We start from the raw sequence: 14851 nt of genomic DNA, 5'->3' as shown, positions 1-14851 counted from the left end.
TTAGTGTTAATTAATTATGATTTAAAATATCTTATGATTACTTTATATATTATTATTGTATGATTAGTGTCTTGAATTGTGTAACAGCCCATGATCTGACCGGACTAACTCGATGACTCCACACCAAAAACTTTTCTAGTTCGTTTTTCGATCTGCATTTGAAAACAATGTAGTATAGGAAGGCATGGACGATGATTTTATTTAAACTTGTTGTATGTTAATTATTAAAAACCACTTTATCTATACAATTATAGAGCGAGAGAGACATGGATTTAGGCGTCTCTTGTTATCTACAATTAAAACTTATCTCATGTCGTTTGATTTATTAATTAAGATCAATAGTGGGAAAACACCTAATTAATTAGTTTTTAAATGGACTTGATTAATGATTACTAGTTCATTTAGGAAACAAATAGGCATTGAAAAGGTATGGAGTAGTTATAGTCTTGTGGATTAGAGCCATATCACTCAATTAACACTCATCGGTCAAGTCTACACAGATCATACTTAATTATGAATGAAAAAAATGTAATTATTGACATTTCTCAGTCATATTTTTTTTTTCGATTTTATGTTTTTTTTTACTACTGGAGATATCACATGGTAGATGCAATGCTTGAAATTAATCTATATTTCAACTTAGTCGCCAATCATAAAAATTAAGACTTCTTGAATTAGAGCAGCAAGTGGAAACCCCACCTTGTTTTCGTTCCTTGAAATTTTCACAAACAATATAATTTTCCATGCCCAATAATTTTTTTTCCAGAAAAAGTGTTTGTTCTTGGTGAAGTGAATTAAGTACGTAAGGAATTACGGCAATATTTGTCTTGTATGATGCATATATTTATTGGCTATGATTAATTAACGGTTACTCACAAACACAAAAGAAAGAAAAAAGAGAGAGATATGATTACTACAGTGGTTTATACAGTAATTTATCTAATACGCGAAAAATATTTATGGTTGGTGATATGACATAAGACAATCATAGCTATTATGCATATTAGCATTATATATTTCAATAGTACTGTTAATTGTGGAGGCAATAGCTATTTCTAGTTAAAAATTGGATTTAAAATGTGTTATACGAAGTTTTCTATATAAATAAATAGCGTTTTATTTTTATTTTATTTAGCCATTTAAATTTATATATGTCATGCAATTGGTAGAGATATATATATATATATATATATATATAAATTTAATACTATTCCATCTGGTAAAGAAGTTTTTGTAATTTGATTATTCATCTCAAGTGACAAAAAGAAGGCAGCCACAAAAAATGCTAGAAAGTTATTGAAACGTGAGCGAACTTTTTCAACTCATATGCAACAAATAAAGTATAAGTTGGCTGAATTTTGGAGACATCTCATAAAACCATCAATCCACCAATCCACCCAAATAAAGTTAGTCCACCTAAACAATATTAACTTTGTGGTTCTACAAAAAAAAACAAAAGAAAAAATAAAATAATCTTAGAAACAATATATTTGTCGTATATATAATCAAGTAGATTATTTTTTTATACCATCATTAATTAATTATATTTATTTATACGAAATCGAGTATTACAAATCATCGTATTAGAACTTTCTGAATGAACTAATCTTTATGTATCTAATATTTTTACTAAAATAATGAATTATATTCAACACCATTTTCTACATAACTTTGCCTCCCTCCTCTATAAAACCCTTAGCCCTCTCTTCCTCTTACTTCAAAACCACTTCACACAACACACAGAACCCTCCCTCTCTAGCTCTAAAAACATCCCACAAACTATCTTTCAACAACACAAGACATATCACGAAACAAATCAAAGCAAAGATCATGAACACGATTCCAGCCGAACTCACTGGATACTTCCACTATCTACCACCAGATAAATATAATAACCAAACACCAATCATGGAGTCTGAGTACTTCAACATGCCCTCTTCTCCTACTTCTTGTTCCTCCTTCTACCACCTCAATGGTCTGATCAACAACAACAACTACTCTTCATCATCCAATGGTCAGGATCTAATGACGAGCAACAACTCAACTTCAGACGAAGATCACCAACAAAGTATGGTCATCGATGAGAGGAAACAAAGGAGAATGATCTCTAACAGGGAATCTGCTCGTAGGTCAAGAATGAGAAAGCAGAGACATCTCGATGAGCTTTGGTCTCAAGTGATAAGACTTCGCACTGATAACCACTGTCTTATGGATAAGCTGAACCGCGTATCTGAAAGCCATGAGCTTGCTTTAAAGGAGAACGCTAAGCTTAAAGAGGAAACTTCTGATCTCAGACAGCTGATCTCTGAGATAAAGTCACACAACGAAGACGACAACAGTTTTTTAAGAGAGCTCGAAGATTCGATATCAAACTCTAGATCGGATTCGAACCAAAGCGGCAGAGATTTTGAGTTGTGTTAATGATCTTGATCATTGTTCTGCTTATGTCAAGACTGTAGATTTCCTAAGGATCATACTATATTATATGATATAATATCATTAATAATGTTATTCTCTATCGAGAAAAAATATTGTTCTTCTATATCTTTTTTTCTTTTAGCCAACTTGAGTTAGTTAAGAATATTAGTGATGATCATGGACGTACGATAAATAGTATATTGTTCTCAATTTAAAGCCTTTTTCAAGCGATAAGTGTCCTAAAAATATGTATGAATCAAAAACCTACAAAACTCAAAATAACATTGAGTCAGTTCCAAAAAGATAAAAAAAAATTAGTTTCACGATCGATGTGAATTAATTCGCACTGGCAGAACAGGTGTTCCAGGTGACATCATTTTTAGTATTAATCAAGTCTGGTCGACATGAAATTTTAGATCAGTTACATGTAACTTTCAAGAGAATACTAAAGTAATGTTTTCGTTGTTTTATTTTATGTCCGTACTTCTCTTTATGTGTTTTTATAAGATTGCAAGAAAGTCTGCCTTAGTTACCAATAAATTTGTTTGTACCAATATGTTGCTGAAAGTTTTTATCAAAAAAAAAGTATATGTTGCTGAATTTCCAGGCGTCGAGTTTTTAATCATAAAATTCAAATGAATGATAAATTTCGATTATCAAAAATATTAAATGTATCGGTTCTTATGACGATATAATACCAAATCTTACTCCCAAAATTTCAGTTCGCCGCATAAATAGACTTGCATCATAAAAAATAAAAAAAAAACATTCATGGCAAACAAAGATTTAAGATGAAATTGATTGCTAAACACTGGTGGACCAATTCTTCTTTTTAGTTTTAATCAACCATATAATCATTAGCCCCTTCTTTTTATTTTGTACCTATTTATTTTAGCCATTAATGCATCACTAATAATTCGAGTTTGACAAAGCCACCTAGAAATCGTTTCTTCAAATTTTTCACCTGACGAATTAGTATTCTTCTGAATCCAAACACATCAAAATCAGAAGGAAGAGATCCATGTACATCATAAAACACTACACACTAGTGAAAAAAATATAATTAACTATCTTCACCAAATAGTATCCTCAGCATAGTTTTATACGTTGTTTTGCTTTCATATGTTGGAGATAGATTATTGTATTGTTATCTTTTACTGATAAAGATAATTAATATTCTAACTGTGGAAGTTCGTACATTTGGACCGATACTGGCCCAAGAATAGAAAATTTTAAATGTACATTTTTTTGGGGGTATAATCAAATCAATATGCATGCCTGTTGTTGAAACACTTATAGGTTGTGGTTTCATTTATTATCTGATAATAGTGACAATACTTTTCTTTTTGTTGTTGTAAAAGGGTTTGATAATAGTGACAATACCATGAAACAAACTGCAAAAAATTATTACGCATCAAGCCGAGTAAATATATCAAAATAGTTCAATATTAGTTGTTGAATCATCAATATTAGATAATTCTTTTTGCCAATGGTTGGATATAAGACTATTTAAAAATGGTGGATGGTAATGGTATTGGTAGTTGAAATGAAATTAGACAAAGGGAGGTGGAGGCTCCTGGTGATAGTGCCTCTGCAAAAAGAGTTAAAAAATTTAATAACAGATATATAAAAATGGAGACTAATTTAGAAAAATATAATATAACATATATATAGATATGTCTAAAAATTAAATAAGGCTTAGTAGTTACTACTAGTTAGTAACCTCTAGAGTAGTTAAAATATCATAAAATTAACCATTGATATATAGTACTTTAATATAAAAATAAAATTAAATAAGGCTTAGTAACAACCAAATGTAGAGCAAAAACTGAAAAAGAAAACGATTGGTAGCAAAATATTTACTTCTTCTTTATCCTTTTAAGTTTTAACCTTCTGCATGTTTACTTCGTTACAGGATGACCATAAGCTTCGATTTGGGCCTAAACCAAAGTCAAAAGCCCAATTAAGTTTTTTTGTTCGAAGGGTTAGTTTCTTGGTCGTCTATAGCCCAGCTAAAACCATGCTGCCTACGTCACACCCTTAGGAGATACATTAAACGAAGCTTATGAAAAAAAGAACAAAGAACATGAAGAGCTGAGTTTGAGGGCGAGAAGCTCCTTTCAAAGGCTTATGCATATAGTTTGCTAAATAAAAGACAAAGAGTAATAGTTCTTGTTTCAAGGAGATAGGTTTAAATCTTGTGTATAGATGTAATCGGTGTGAGCAGCTACTGTTTTCTTCACAAGACATTCTTCTTCACTGTCTGAATTCTTGCACTCTACTCCATCTCTGTCACCTTTAGTACTTGCTTTCTCCTAGATCCACCAAGAAAAAAAAAGTAGTGAGATGATGAATCACTATAATTTATTCATTTATATATATATTTTTTTGTTAAAAAATTATTCATTTATATCTTTCAATAAAATTTCTGTATTCAATTTTTTTATAATCACCAATCCACCATATGTTGAAACCAATATTACAACTTATAACCATTCTTATCCAAATATCGTTATCAAACATACATAGCTATAATGGTGATGGATCGCATACCACTTATTCATGTTTTCACTCTTTCAAAACGTTATCGCATAACTTCTATTATGATGCACAGTAATCAACAAGTATTCATGTTATCGAAAAATAATTCCGCTATATGTGATGCACATATATTGACGAACTTACATGTGTGGTGGGAGATGGTTTAGGAGGAGCAAAACCATCTTCTCTTAAAATAACACTTGAAGCCATGCTTAAAAGCAATACTAGAGTGAAGAAAAAGATCAACACTTCACTTTTCGTCTTCATCATTTCTTTTATTTTTCTTCTTCTTCTTCTTCTCCTCTCTAAGATATGATCGAGACGTTGAATAAATAAAGTGTTGTTTTATATATAAAGCCAATACTGATAATTAAAGTATTCAGAGATATTTTGACTTTGTTATAATACTAATAAAGATGCGGCTGGATAGATTCATAAATGCCAGTATAGAGAAATGGGCGTTTCATGCAGAGAACAAGGAAAGATCGATGATGCACAAAGAGAGAGAGGAAGGGAAGTCAAACTTTGGCATCTTTGGTGTCAACGCTTTCATTTCTCCTTGGAAACGTCACCTCTTCTTCTTTCAAGGTGACTTTCAATTTCTCGAAACATCATCGATATATTTTGTAGTATATTTTAATTGCAAGTTATAACTTACTTAAGCTTACTTACATATAACGGTATTTCAAAATACTATATGACACATATAGGCTATTATTATTTGTATTTGATATTGTTAATGTCATAATGACTCGAGCCTGCATGGACAATAGTATTAGAGAAGGTTCAAGTAAGTACAATCGCCGTTGGTTAATGGAGTAACTTAATAATGTTAAGTTGTGTTGAGCCAAAGGAAAAACAAAAAAGAAAAGAAAAGAAAAGGTTTTAGTTGTATAATCACCGACTCCTATATGGAGCATGTGTGGACAAAAGCTTTAACTAGTGTGAAACACAATAATGAGCTAATATTAATTGAGATTTAAATATTCGAAGTTTTTTTTTCTTCCATATAGTTTTTATCCAATTATATTTGCAATTAACATAAAGTAAACGAATCATTATTTTTCATACGGTGATTCTTATGCAATTCTAATTTCAATTAATGTCAAAGAACGAATCAAATCACATTATTGGCCAGCTAAACCAAGGCAACAAATTAATTTTCTTTTACTAACGCGTTGACAAAATTGATGCGAAGAAGAAGAGAAGACTCTAAATGATTCAGAAGGTTACGATTTATTCATCTTTGAAAAAGAAAAGAAAAAACAACTAAAACATCAATTTTTCTTTACTTGAAGCAAATTTGATTCAATCTTAGATTTCATGGGTTGGTAAGAATCAATCAATTTGGGAGGTGGAGTATAGTACAAGTACTTCAATTTGCATTGAACCCTCACATTGAATCATCTGATTTGCAGAAAAAGGAGATCTCTTTATGTAAAAGTCTCTGAGAATTTTGGTTTAAAGAGAGGATTTTACGGAGATGGGTTTGTTGGAATCGGTGAAATCAATCAACTGGGAACATGAATCATCTCCGGTTTATCAGGATTTTCGAGTTCTTCCTCTCTTCGCTGTGTTCTTCCCTTCGATTCGATTTCTCCTCGATAGATTCGTCTTCGAGGTAATATGAAGTTTTGTGATAGTGTGTCTCCTAAAGTTGTTAGATTTATATAGTATCTTGTGTGTTGCTTAAGTTACTTAAAATGATTGTTTTGTTTCATCAATGCCTTAGTTTAATTGTTTGCTTCAGCTAAAAGTATAGAAAAGGTTCACTAAGGAGAATGATTGTAGCTGAAAGTATCTATTTTTGATAAATGTGAAGAATGATTTATACCTTTTCTTATACTTTATAACAAATGTTAAAGTTTGTGTGAATGAATGTAGGTCTTGTGATGTTGTTTGACACTTGATTGTGTTGCATTCTTTTCAATGTAGTGAGTACTTGACATTTGTTTAGCTCTAGTTCTCTCTTTTGTTCCTCATCATTTATGTGTGCCTTTGGTTACTTTCAAGTTGGGTTTGTAGAAAGCTTCTTTTTTTGGGGTCAAGTTACTAACTTTCTAACTTTGACTTGATGATTGTTTTTTTTGTAGAAATTGGCAAAATATTTGATCTATGGAAAACATAGACAGGATATGGGAGATGACACAACCGAGAGAAAGAAGAAGATCAGGAAATTCAAAGAATCGGCCTGGAAGTGTGTTTACTATCTATCAGCTGAGATTCTTGCTTTATCTGTGACTTACAATGAGCCTTGGTTTATGAACACTAAATACTTTTGGGTAGGGCCTGGAGATCAGACTTGGCCTGATCAACAAACAAAGTAAGAGTGTTGCTCAAGGCCTTACTTTGTATATAAAGAATTCTCGATTTTGTGCTTGCTCTACATGATATATATCTACTCTCATGCAGGTTAAAGTTGAAGCTTTTGTATATGTTTGTGGCTGGTTTCTATACATACTCCATCTTTGCTCTGGTTTTCTGGGAAACGAGGCGTTCTGATTTTGGAGTTTCAATGGGTCATCATATTGCCACTCTTATTCTTATTGTTCTCTCATACGTATGTAGGTATGCTTCCATCGTCACATCCTATTCTATACTGAAAAACAGAACTGATTCCTTTTGTCCACATTGTTTTGATCTTCTTGTTTCTTTTTCTCTTTATCGCTGTAGCTTCTCCCGTGTTGGTTCTGTTGTTCTGGCACTTCACGATGCTAGTGATGTGTTTCTTGAGGTTGGGAAAATGTCTAAATATAGTGGAGCTGAAAGAATCGCAAGCTTTTCGTTCATTCTTTTCGTTTTGTCTTGGATCATTCTCCGCCTCATTTACTATCCCTTTTGGATCCTATGGAGTACAAGGTTTGTATAATATATTAAGATCCTTTCTATAGTTTTTCTCGAAATATTTGTCGCCTTACATATATTACATTGCTTGTTGCAGCTATGAAGTAGTTTTGGAGCTTGATAAAGACAAGCATCCAATCGAAGGACCAATTTACTACTACATGTTTAACACTCTCCTATATTGCTTGCTTGTTCTTCACATTTATTGGTGGGTTTTGATGTATCGGATGCTTGTGAAACAAATACAAGATAGAGGCAAGCTTAGTGAAGATGTCAGATCAGGTAAGTTTGGTTTACTGTAATAAAAATCGGTTTTCGCACCATCCAAATCAAAGAAGAGATCTTCAAGTTTGTGTCTTTCTCGCAGATTCTGAAGGCGAAGATGAGCACGAAGACTGATTTGATCACAAAGGTAGATAGAAATGTAAAAGCACGTTGTTCTCTCTTTACATATTCGCAGATTCTTTTGTTCTCTGTCTCTGTGATTCTGATCGCTAATGGGTGTTTAAGAGTGGAGGAGACTGAGTCATCAATCTCTAACATTGGACCAACTCATGGAACATAACTGATTCAGGAGACATGAAACTGTAGTTGTATTGAATTGTAGTCTGAACAAATTCCAGATCTTCTTGTATTGTATTCATTTCTTGTTTTGGATCACTCACCATTCATGATATATATCAATGTTGATATAACTCATCAATCTCTAACATTGGACCAACTCATGGAACATAACTGATTCAGGAGACATGAAACTGTAGTTGTATTGAATTGTAGTCTGAACAAATTTTGTATTCATTTCTTGTTTTGGATCACTCACCATTCATGATATATATCAATGTTGATTCATGTTCTCATACGCCTAATACATTGCCATTGTCTTCTATCTTAAAGTAAGTATGTGCTAGAAAAAAGTTGAATTTTTTATTGTTAGAAAAGTTATGAAATACTATATAATATAATATAATGTAACCGTCACGTGAGCGAGAGATTATGAAATTGACTTTTGGCCAAAACGCTAACTTTAATCGCAAAAGTAAGAAAATCTAGTAAAACAGATGCTGAGAGCAAAATCTGCGATCTTCTGCTATTTCCCCATTTGAAACTCCACCGTTCAAGCCGGTCACTGCTCCAACGGACCGGCGGAACAAGGAGACAAAAAGGTTGAGTCTTTTTCTCAAATCTTTCTGGGTAATTCAAATTTCGAGTTTTTGTTTTGTTGCATTGCAAATCGCAATCTCTGTCTCTTTCTTTCGTAGATAAAAAGGTGAAACTTTTGTCTATCTTATTGTGGTTTAATTCAAGTAATTTTTTAGAGTGGTGATTAGGGTTCTAAGGTTTTGAATGGGTTTCTGGGAATTGAATTGAAATTCATCAATTTTTCTAGGTTTGAAGTCAAATGCAACAACTTTATCTTCTGTTTGCATGTTAATGAGCATTGATGTGATTTTGCATGTGTTGAAAATGTTTTTAGATGGGTGAATCTCCAGATTTCATAAGCGATCTACCTCAAAGCATTATTGAGAATATCCTTACTCGGCTTTCGATTAGAGATGCAATAAGAACAAGTGTATTATCTAGCAAATGGAGATATAAATGGTCTACACTCACTGATCTTGTCTTTGATGAGAAATGTGTTTCTCCTTCTAATGACCGTTGTGTTGTTGAGACTAATCTTGTGAGATTCATTACTGGAGTGCTTCTCCTTCACCAAGGACCTATCCACAAGTTTCAGCTCTCTACTTCTTTCAAACAATGTCGTCCAGATATTGATCAGTGGTTGCTTTTTCTTTCGAGGAACGGGATTAAGGAGCTTGTTCTTAAGTTAGGTGAAGGAGAATTCAGGGTTCCTGCATGTCTCTTTAACTGTTTGAAATTGACCTGTTTGGAGTTATGTCATTGTGAGTTTGATCCGCCTCAGTATTTCAAAGGGTTTTCGTATCTGAAGAGTTTAAACCTTCACCAGATCCTTGTTGCTCCTGAGGTTATTGAAAGTCTGATCTCAGGATGTCCGCTTCTCGAGTTCCTGTCTTTGTCTTACTTTGACAGTTTGGTTTTGAGTATATCAGCTCCGAATCTCATGTACTTGTATCTAGACGGCGAATTCAAAGACATTTTCCTCGAGAATACGCCCAAGCTAGTTGCAATATCGGTTTCAATGTACATGCATGAGGATGTTACTGATTTTGAGCAGAGTTCGGATTATAATCTCGTTAAGTTCCTTGGTGGTGTGCCCCTTCTTGAGAAGCTCGTCGGTTATATCTACTTCACAAAGGTAATTTTGCTTCATCCTAAATATTTTGAGCAATTGCCGTTAATGAAAAAAACTCTTTTCTTTGATCTCAGTACTTGAGTATAGGAGATGACCCGGGAAGGCTTCCACTTACTTACATACATCTTAAAACTATAGAACTTTACCAAGTATGCTTTGAAGATGCCGATGAGGTGCTAGTTCTTCTTCGTTTGGTCACTCACTCTCCCAACCTTAAAGAGCTCAAAGTTTCGGTACGTTAACTCGTCTCTTTTGTAAGGTGACCATAAATCGGTATTCTTCCAATTCATTATCTTCTGTAATTCTGTTTCTAGGCTTCACCAGTCCAACCATTTCCTCTTGAAGAAGAAGGTTTTGACCTTTTCGAAAGAGATTACTTCGACTACAAACTCCCAAGCCTTGAAAGCGTGAAGATAACAGACGCCTCTGGCATCAGATATGAATTGGAATTTATCAGATTCTTGCTGGGAACTTCACCAGTTTTGGAGACAGTCACTGTATCATCAAGTTTATCAGATAAAGATGCGAAAATGGATATGGTTATCGAATTGCTCAGGTATCCACGTGTCTCTCCTCGAGCTCAGCTCCTCTTCCTTCAAGACTGAAATCTGATTCCCCTTCTCCATCTCTCTCCCTCTCTCTCTTTCTGTTATCATGTCTAAACATGTTTTGGTGTTGAATCTGTTGGAGGAAATATATAATTGTGGAAAGATAACAAAACTGTTGAATCTGCAGGAGTGAACTTAGTTGACCAAAGATAGTAAAAAAGAGTTACTACTTGTACTTGAATTGGTGTGTTAGTATTATCATTCTAACTAAAATTCAAATTGTAATATGCATTATGGGGTCTAAATTCGGAAAGTGATGCTAACAAATTAGTAGGTTATTTACATGTCCTATCAATTTAGACTCAAAACTATAATTTTATTATGTTGTCGGCTGTAGAAAGAAAGATATTTGGTTGGTTTGTAAAAATTGAAATAATCAAAAAAACAAAGAAAAGGAAAAATCGTTAACACACACGTGTGGGGAACGCGGAAGAAACGCAAAGCCCTCTCCTTTTGCTTCTGGTCCTCTCGTCCCGTTTCGCCGCTCTCTATAGGGGCAAGTGAGAGGTTACTGTCTCTTTCTTCTTTCAGACACTCGAGACGAGAAAGGCTCGTATCTGATTTTACCGCCACCGGACCATCGTAAGTACTCGTCTCTTGATCCAATTTGTAGCAAAAGATCTAAATTTCAGAATCTACCCAAATCTCGAAAGTCACTGTCTCAGTTCGAGCAAAGTTTTTTTTTTTTGTTGACGGGTTATGCTCATTTTATTGATTTAGCATTAGGGAATATGAAAAGTGCTCTCAAGATCCATGCTTTAATGTCATTGTGGGATTAGAATTGAGGATATCTTGTTTTTGTTGTTTTGTTTGAATCAGTGTGATAGACAATAATGGGTTACATAGGAGCTCATGGTGTAGCAGCTCTTCATAGGTACAAATACAGTGGAGTGGATCACTCTTATCTTGCCAAATACGTCCTCCAACCTTTTTGGACTCGATTTGTCAAAGTCTTCCCTCTATGGATGCCGTAAGTGTGGTATCTCTTTCATACTGTTTCGTTGCATGTATAATAACTTTTACTTGCTGAGGCTAATCAGACTGATGTTTTTTTAACTCTGTTTGTCTTTTCATGTTTCTCTTTGGACCATTCCAGACCAAACATGGTATAAGTAATTCCTATTTGCTATTGTGCTATGTGTGGTCTCTTCTTTAAGTTTGAGTTAGTAACTTTTGGCTTTGTGTTTTTGTTTCGCAGATAACGCTTATGGGGTTTATGTTTCTAGTCACTTCCTCCCTGCTAGGCTATGTGAGTTTCGATTCTTTGATTTCTTGTTCTATAGTTTCTTGAAGTATTTGGTTACTTTCTTGTTGGTAAATATGCCTGCTTTCTGCATATGGATTTGATTTTGAAGACAATTTTCTTTATCTGTCTCAGATATATTCACCTCAGTTGGATTCTCCTCCTCCACGATGGGTTCACTTCGCACATGGTTTACTTCTCTTCTTGTATCAGGTTTGCGTCTCTCTTTTTCTTCAAAAGTTTAACTTTCTGTTATATGTGCTGGTGAAGGTGTTTTGAAGTCTTTTTTATCTTACACCTTTTGAGCTTTTATTAGACATTTGATGCGGTTGATGGGAAGCAAGCAAGAAGGACAAATTCCTCTAGCCCCCTAGGAGAGCTCTTCGATCATGGTGATTTATTTTTCCCATGTTCCTCCTTTGATTATCTGTTTTCAGTTTGTTTCTAGATTTTTCTGACATGTGTTCCAATATTGCAGGTTGTGACGCGCTTGCTTGTGCGGTATGCTATTATCAATCCTTTAATCTTTCTTTTTTAATTCAGTACTCGTCTTGGAGTCGATTATGAAGGTTTTACCCTAAAAACAGTTTGAAGCCATGGCATTTGGAAGCACTGCAATGTGTGGAAGAGATACTTTCTGGTTCTGGGTTATTTCAGCTATTCCATTTTATGGAGCTACATGGGAACAGTAAGTACTGCTTTTATTACCTAAAACATCCATAAATGTTTTAGCGATTTTCTTATACTTTTCTTTACCTTTCTCTAGCTATTTCACCAACACACTTATTCTTCCGGTTATCAATGGGCCTACAGAGGGGCTTGCACTTATATTTGTCAGCCACTTCTTCACAGCCATCGTCGGTATGCTTCTCTCTTGTCTGCAATCCATGAAAACTTCACCCTATTTAAAGTGCTTGGACAATCTTTCTATACTTGGGTTTGGTCTTTACTTCAACTCTATCTTTCTTCTTTTTTTTTTTCTGTCTAAAGGTGCTGAATGGTGGGCTCAGCAGTTAGGGCAGTCAATACCATTGTTTAGTTGGGTGCCATTTGTGAATGGTAAAAAGATCTCCGACATGCTTTTCCTCCAATTTTTCTTGCAGCGTTACTTTCTTGATTTCATTTTAAAGTTTGTTTTTTGAGCTATTCATTGTTCTCTGTTTTAGAGATTCAAACTTCTAGAGCAGTGCTATACATGATGATCGCTTTTGCTGTTATACCAACCGTTGCATTCAAGTGAGTCTATCAAACTTGAACAATCTTATGTTATTTTTGAGTGATCAACTAAGAGTCTTTTCAAGTTGTGAAGTTCGTATGTCTAAGCTGGTTTGCACACGGTTGTATTTTGCAGTGTAACAAATGTCTACAAAGTCGTTCGATCAAGAAACGGGAGCATGGTGTTAGCGTTAGCTATGGTAATCTCCTAACTAGTTATTGATTCAGAAATAGTTAATTATGCTGCAAAATTAATGTTTTGTTCAAATCGTGTTTTCAGCTGTATCCCTTCGTTGTCTTACTTGGAGGAGTTTTGATATGGTAAAGTCTTGTTTTCTTCTCTTTTGAAAAGACCACGTGATCTTATTCTCTCCTTCATTGTTGAAGTTTATTTGGATCCTATTTTTTACAGGGATTACTTGTCTCCAATCAATCTCATAGCAACATATCCTCACTTAGTTGTACTCGGAACTGGACTTGCATTTGGATTTTTAGTGGTATGTCTTGATTCGAAATCTTAAGTTAGATCAATAGTACAATTATTGCGAAAAAGTTGTGATAGAACAAAAGTTACTATGTTTTTCCTTTTTCAGGGAAGAATGATTCTTGCTCACTTGTGTGATGAGCCTAAAGGACTAAAAACAAACATGTGCATGGTAAATCCGATAATTTTTTCTTGCCAATTTCTCCGTCTTACTGGATACTGGTTTTGAAAATGTAACCTTGTGAAATCTTTTTACTCAAAATGCAGTCACTACTCTATCTTCCCTTTGCACTTGCAAATGCGCTAACCGCAAGATTGAATGCTGGGTATGTTTTCTTTCTTTAAATTTTCCGCACAAACTTCATCGGTTCTTTTTTTTCTTTAACACCCTGAGAAACTTCATATTTCAGGGTTCCTCTAGTCGACGAATTATGGGTTCTTCTTGGCTACTGCATATTCACAGGTTTGCTCCTAAAGAGAAAAAAAGCCTTAGTTAGCTGTTGATTTTTCTTTTTCACTATTCAGTTATTTTGCCCGCTCTAAACCAATGTTGTATTGATGCAAAACAGTGTCATTATACTTGCACTTTGCAACATCAGTCATCCATGAGATCACTGAGGCCCTTGGAATCTACTGCTTTAGGTGAAAATTTAGATAAAGAAGATCGAAATTCTTGTTTTGAAAGCATAATGAATTAATGTACATATCTCTGGTTTCTAATCCACAGGATCACGCGTAAAGAAGCTTGAAAAGAAACCTTTGACACTGCGAATGGTCGATATGGACCAGTTGGATCGGTGATGTATTTCTTCTTCTTATTCATTGTTGTCTGTTTGATCAGGATAGGTGAAGTTATGTAGAACTTTGTATAATGTTCTTGTTTTTGGATTTATGCATTGGGCAAATACGAAAACTATTCTTGAAATGCTACGAAAATGATTTTAGAAGGAGCATTTTTTTAACCTTATCTTGTACCTCGAAAATTGGCTGGCTGGATTTGGTTTGCAAGCATTTCAGGAATTGGTTGACTTTTGACTTTTTGTAATACGACTATACCAAAGAGTTCTGTATATCAGTGTCTCGCATTTTAAACCCTAAAGAAATTACATATTGAGTTCCTACTTCCTAACATCATATTAAAACATTAGTTAAGAAGACTTAAATAAAAAAATCAACGCATAGTTTTGACCAACCAAAAGTCAACATATTTTTGGAACCTACAAAAT

At 34.0% G+C, this 14851-nt stretch overlaps 5 protein-coding genes and 1 non-coding gene across 12 annotated transcripts; 4 read left to right on the top strand and 2 right to left on the bottom strand.

The window, feature by feature from the left end:
• Window positions 1–1658: 1658 nt before the first annotated feature.
• On the top strand, window positions 1659–2602 carry bZIP58 (basic leucine-zipper 58). The gene has a single exon (NM_101230.4). The coding sequence runs from the start codon at window positions 1831–1833 to the stop codon at window positions 2419–2421; it is 591 nt and encodes a 196-aa protein (NP_172817.2). The 5' UTR covers window positions 1659–1830; the 3' UTR covers window positions 2422–2602.
• Window positions 2603–3792: 1190 nt separating this feature from the next.
• On the bottom strand, window positions 3793–4305 carry AT1G08905. The gene is made up of 2 exons (NR_143436.1): window positions 4282–4305; window positions 3793–4009 (listed from the first exon to the last, which is right to left on the bottom strand). It is a non-coding gene; the product is annotated as an uncharacterized misc_RNA (transcript).
• PSK1 (phytosulfokine 1 precursor) lies at window positions 4142–5393 on the bottom strand. The gene is made up of 2 exons (NM_101229.3): window positions 5104–5393; window positions 4142–4733 (listed from the first exon to the last, which is right to left on the bottom strand). Exons 1-2 carry the CDS (start codon window positions 5227–5229, stop codon window positions 4596–4598), a joined length of 264 nt encoding a protein of 87 aa, NP_172816.2. The 5' UTR covers window positions 5230–5393; the 3' UTR covers window positions 4142–4595.
• Window positions 5394–6065: 672 nt separating this feature from the next.
• On the top strand, window positions 6066–8687 carry LAG13 (LAG1 longevity assurance-like protein). 3 transcript variants are annotated; one of them, NM_001198056.2, is made up of 7 exons: window positions 6066–6290; window positions 6378–6580; window positions 7053–7282; window positions 7372–7527; window positions 7633–7818; window positions 7901–8085; window positions 8171–8687. In NM_001198056.2, exons 2-7 carry the CDS (start codon window positions 6443–6445, stop codon window positions 8200–8202), a joined length of 927 nt encoding a protein of 308 aa, NP_001184985.1. In that variant the 5' UTR covers window positions 6066–6290; window positions 6378–6442; the 3' UTR covers window positions 8203–8687. The 3 variants fall into 3 exon arrangements, with proteins under 3 accessions (NP_001184985.1, NP_001031037.1, NP_172815.2); NM_001035960.2 differs by having other exon boundaries at window positions 6066–6580; window positions 8171–8649; NM_101228.2 differs by lacking the exon at window positions 6066–6290 and having other exon boundaries at window positions 6355–6580; window positions 7633–8085; window positions 8171–8508.
• A 98-nt stretch (window positions 8688–8785) lies between these two features.
• Window positions 8786–11084, top strand: AT1G13570 (F-box/RNI-like superfamily protein). 3 transcript variants are annotated; one of them, NM_101227.3, is made up of 4 exons: window positions 8786–8966; window positions 9278–10078; window positions 10150–10308; window positions 10390–11084. In NM_101227.3, the coding sequence occupies exons 2-4, from the start codon at window positions 9278–9280 to the stop codon at window positions 10678–10680; spliced, it is 1251 nt and encodes a 416-aa protein (NP_172814.1). In that variant the 5' UTR covers window positions 8786–8966; the 3' UTR covers window positions 10681–11084. The 3 variants fall into 3 exon arrangements, with proteins under 3 accessions (NP_172814.1, NP_001321684.1, NP_001321685.1); NM_001332071.1 differs by having other exon boundaries at window positions 9278–10308; window positions 10390–10972; NM_001332072.1 differs by lacking the exon at window positions 8786–8966 and having other exon boundaries at window positions 9182–10078; window positions 10390–10862.
• Window positions 11018–14740, top strand: AAPT1 (aminoalcoholphosphotransferase 1). 3 transcript variants are annotated; one of them, NM_101226.5, is made up of 19 exons: window positions 11018–11265; window positions 11503–11653; window positions 11780–11789; window positions 11882–11932; window positions 12062–12139; window positions 12243–12318; window positions 12405–12427; window positions 12514–12614; window positions 12693–12787; window positions 12917–12985; window positions 13093–13162; window positions 13278–13341; window positions 13422–13462; window positions 13554–13638; window positions 13735–13797; window positions 13893–13951; window positions 14036–14088; window positions 14195–14267; window positions 14353–14722. In NM_101226.5, exons 2-19 carry the CDS (start codon window positions 11517–11519, stop codon window positions 14372–14374), a joined length of 1170 nt encoding a protein of 389 aa, NP_172813.1. In that variant the 5' UTR covers window positions 11018–11265; window positions 11503–11516; the 3' UTR covers window positions 14375–14722. The 3 variants fall into 3 exon arrangements, with proteins under 3 accessions (NP_172813.1, NP_973817.1, NP_001323307.1); NM_202088.2 differs by lacking the exon at window positions 11780–11789 and having other exon boundaries at window positions 11120–11265; window positions 11503–11662; window positions 14353–14694; NM_001332070.1 differs by lacking the exons at window positions 11018–11265; window positions 11503–11653 and having other exon boundaries at window positions 11750–11789; window positions 14353–14740.
• The last annotated feature ends 111 nt before the right edge of the window (window positions 14741–14851 follow it).

Source organism: Arabidopsis thaliana (genome assembly GCF_000001735.4).
Source record: "Arabidopsis thaliana chromosome 1 sequence".
NCBI lineage: Eukaryota > Viridiplantae > Streptophyta > Magnoliopsida > Brassicales > Brassicaceae > Arabidopsis > Arabidopsis thaliana.
Note: the sequence above shows the minus strand (reverse complement) of the source record. Positions and strands in the feature narration are given on the sequence as shown.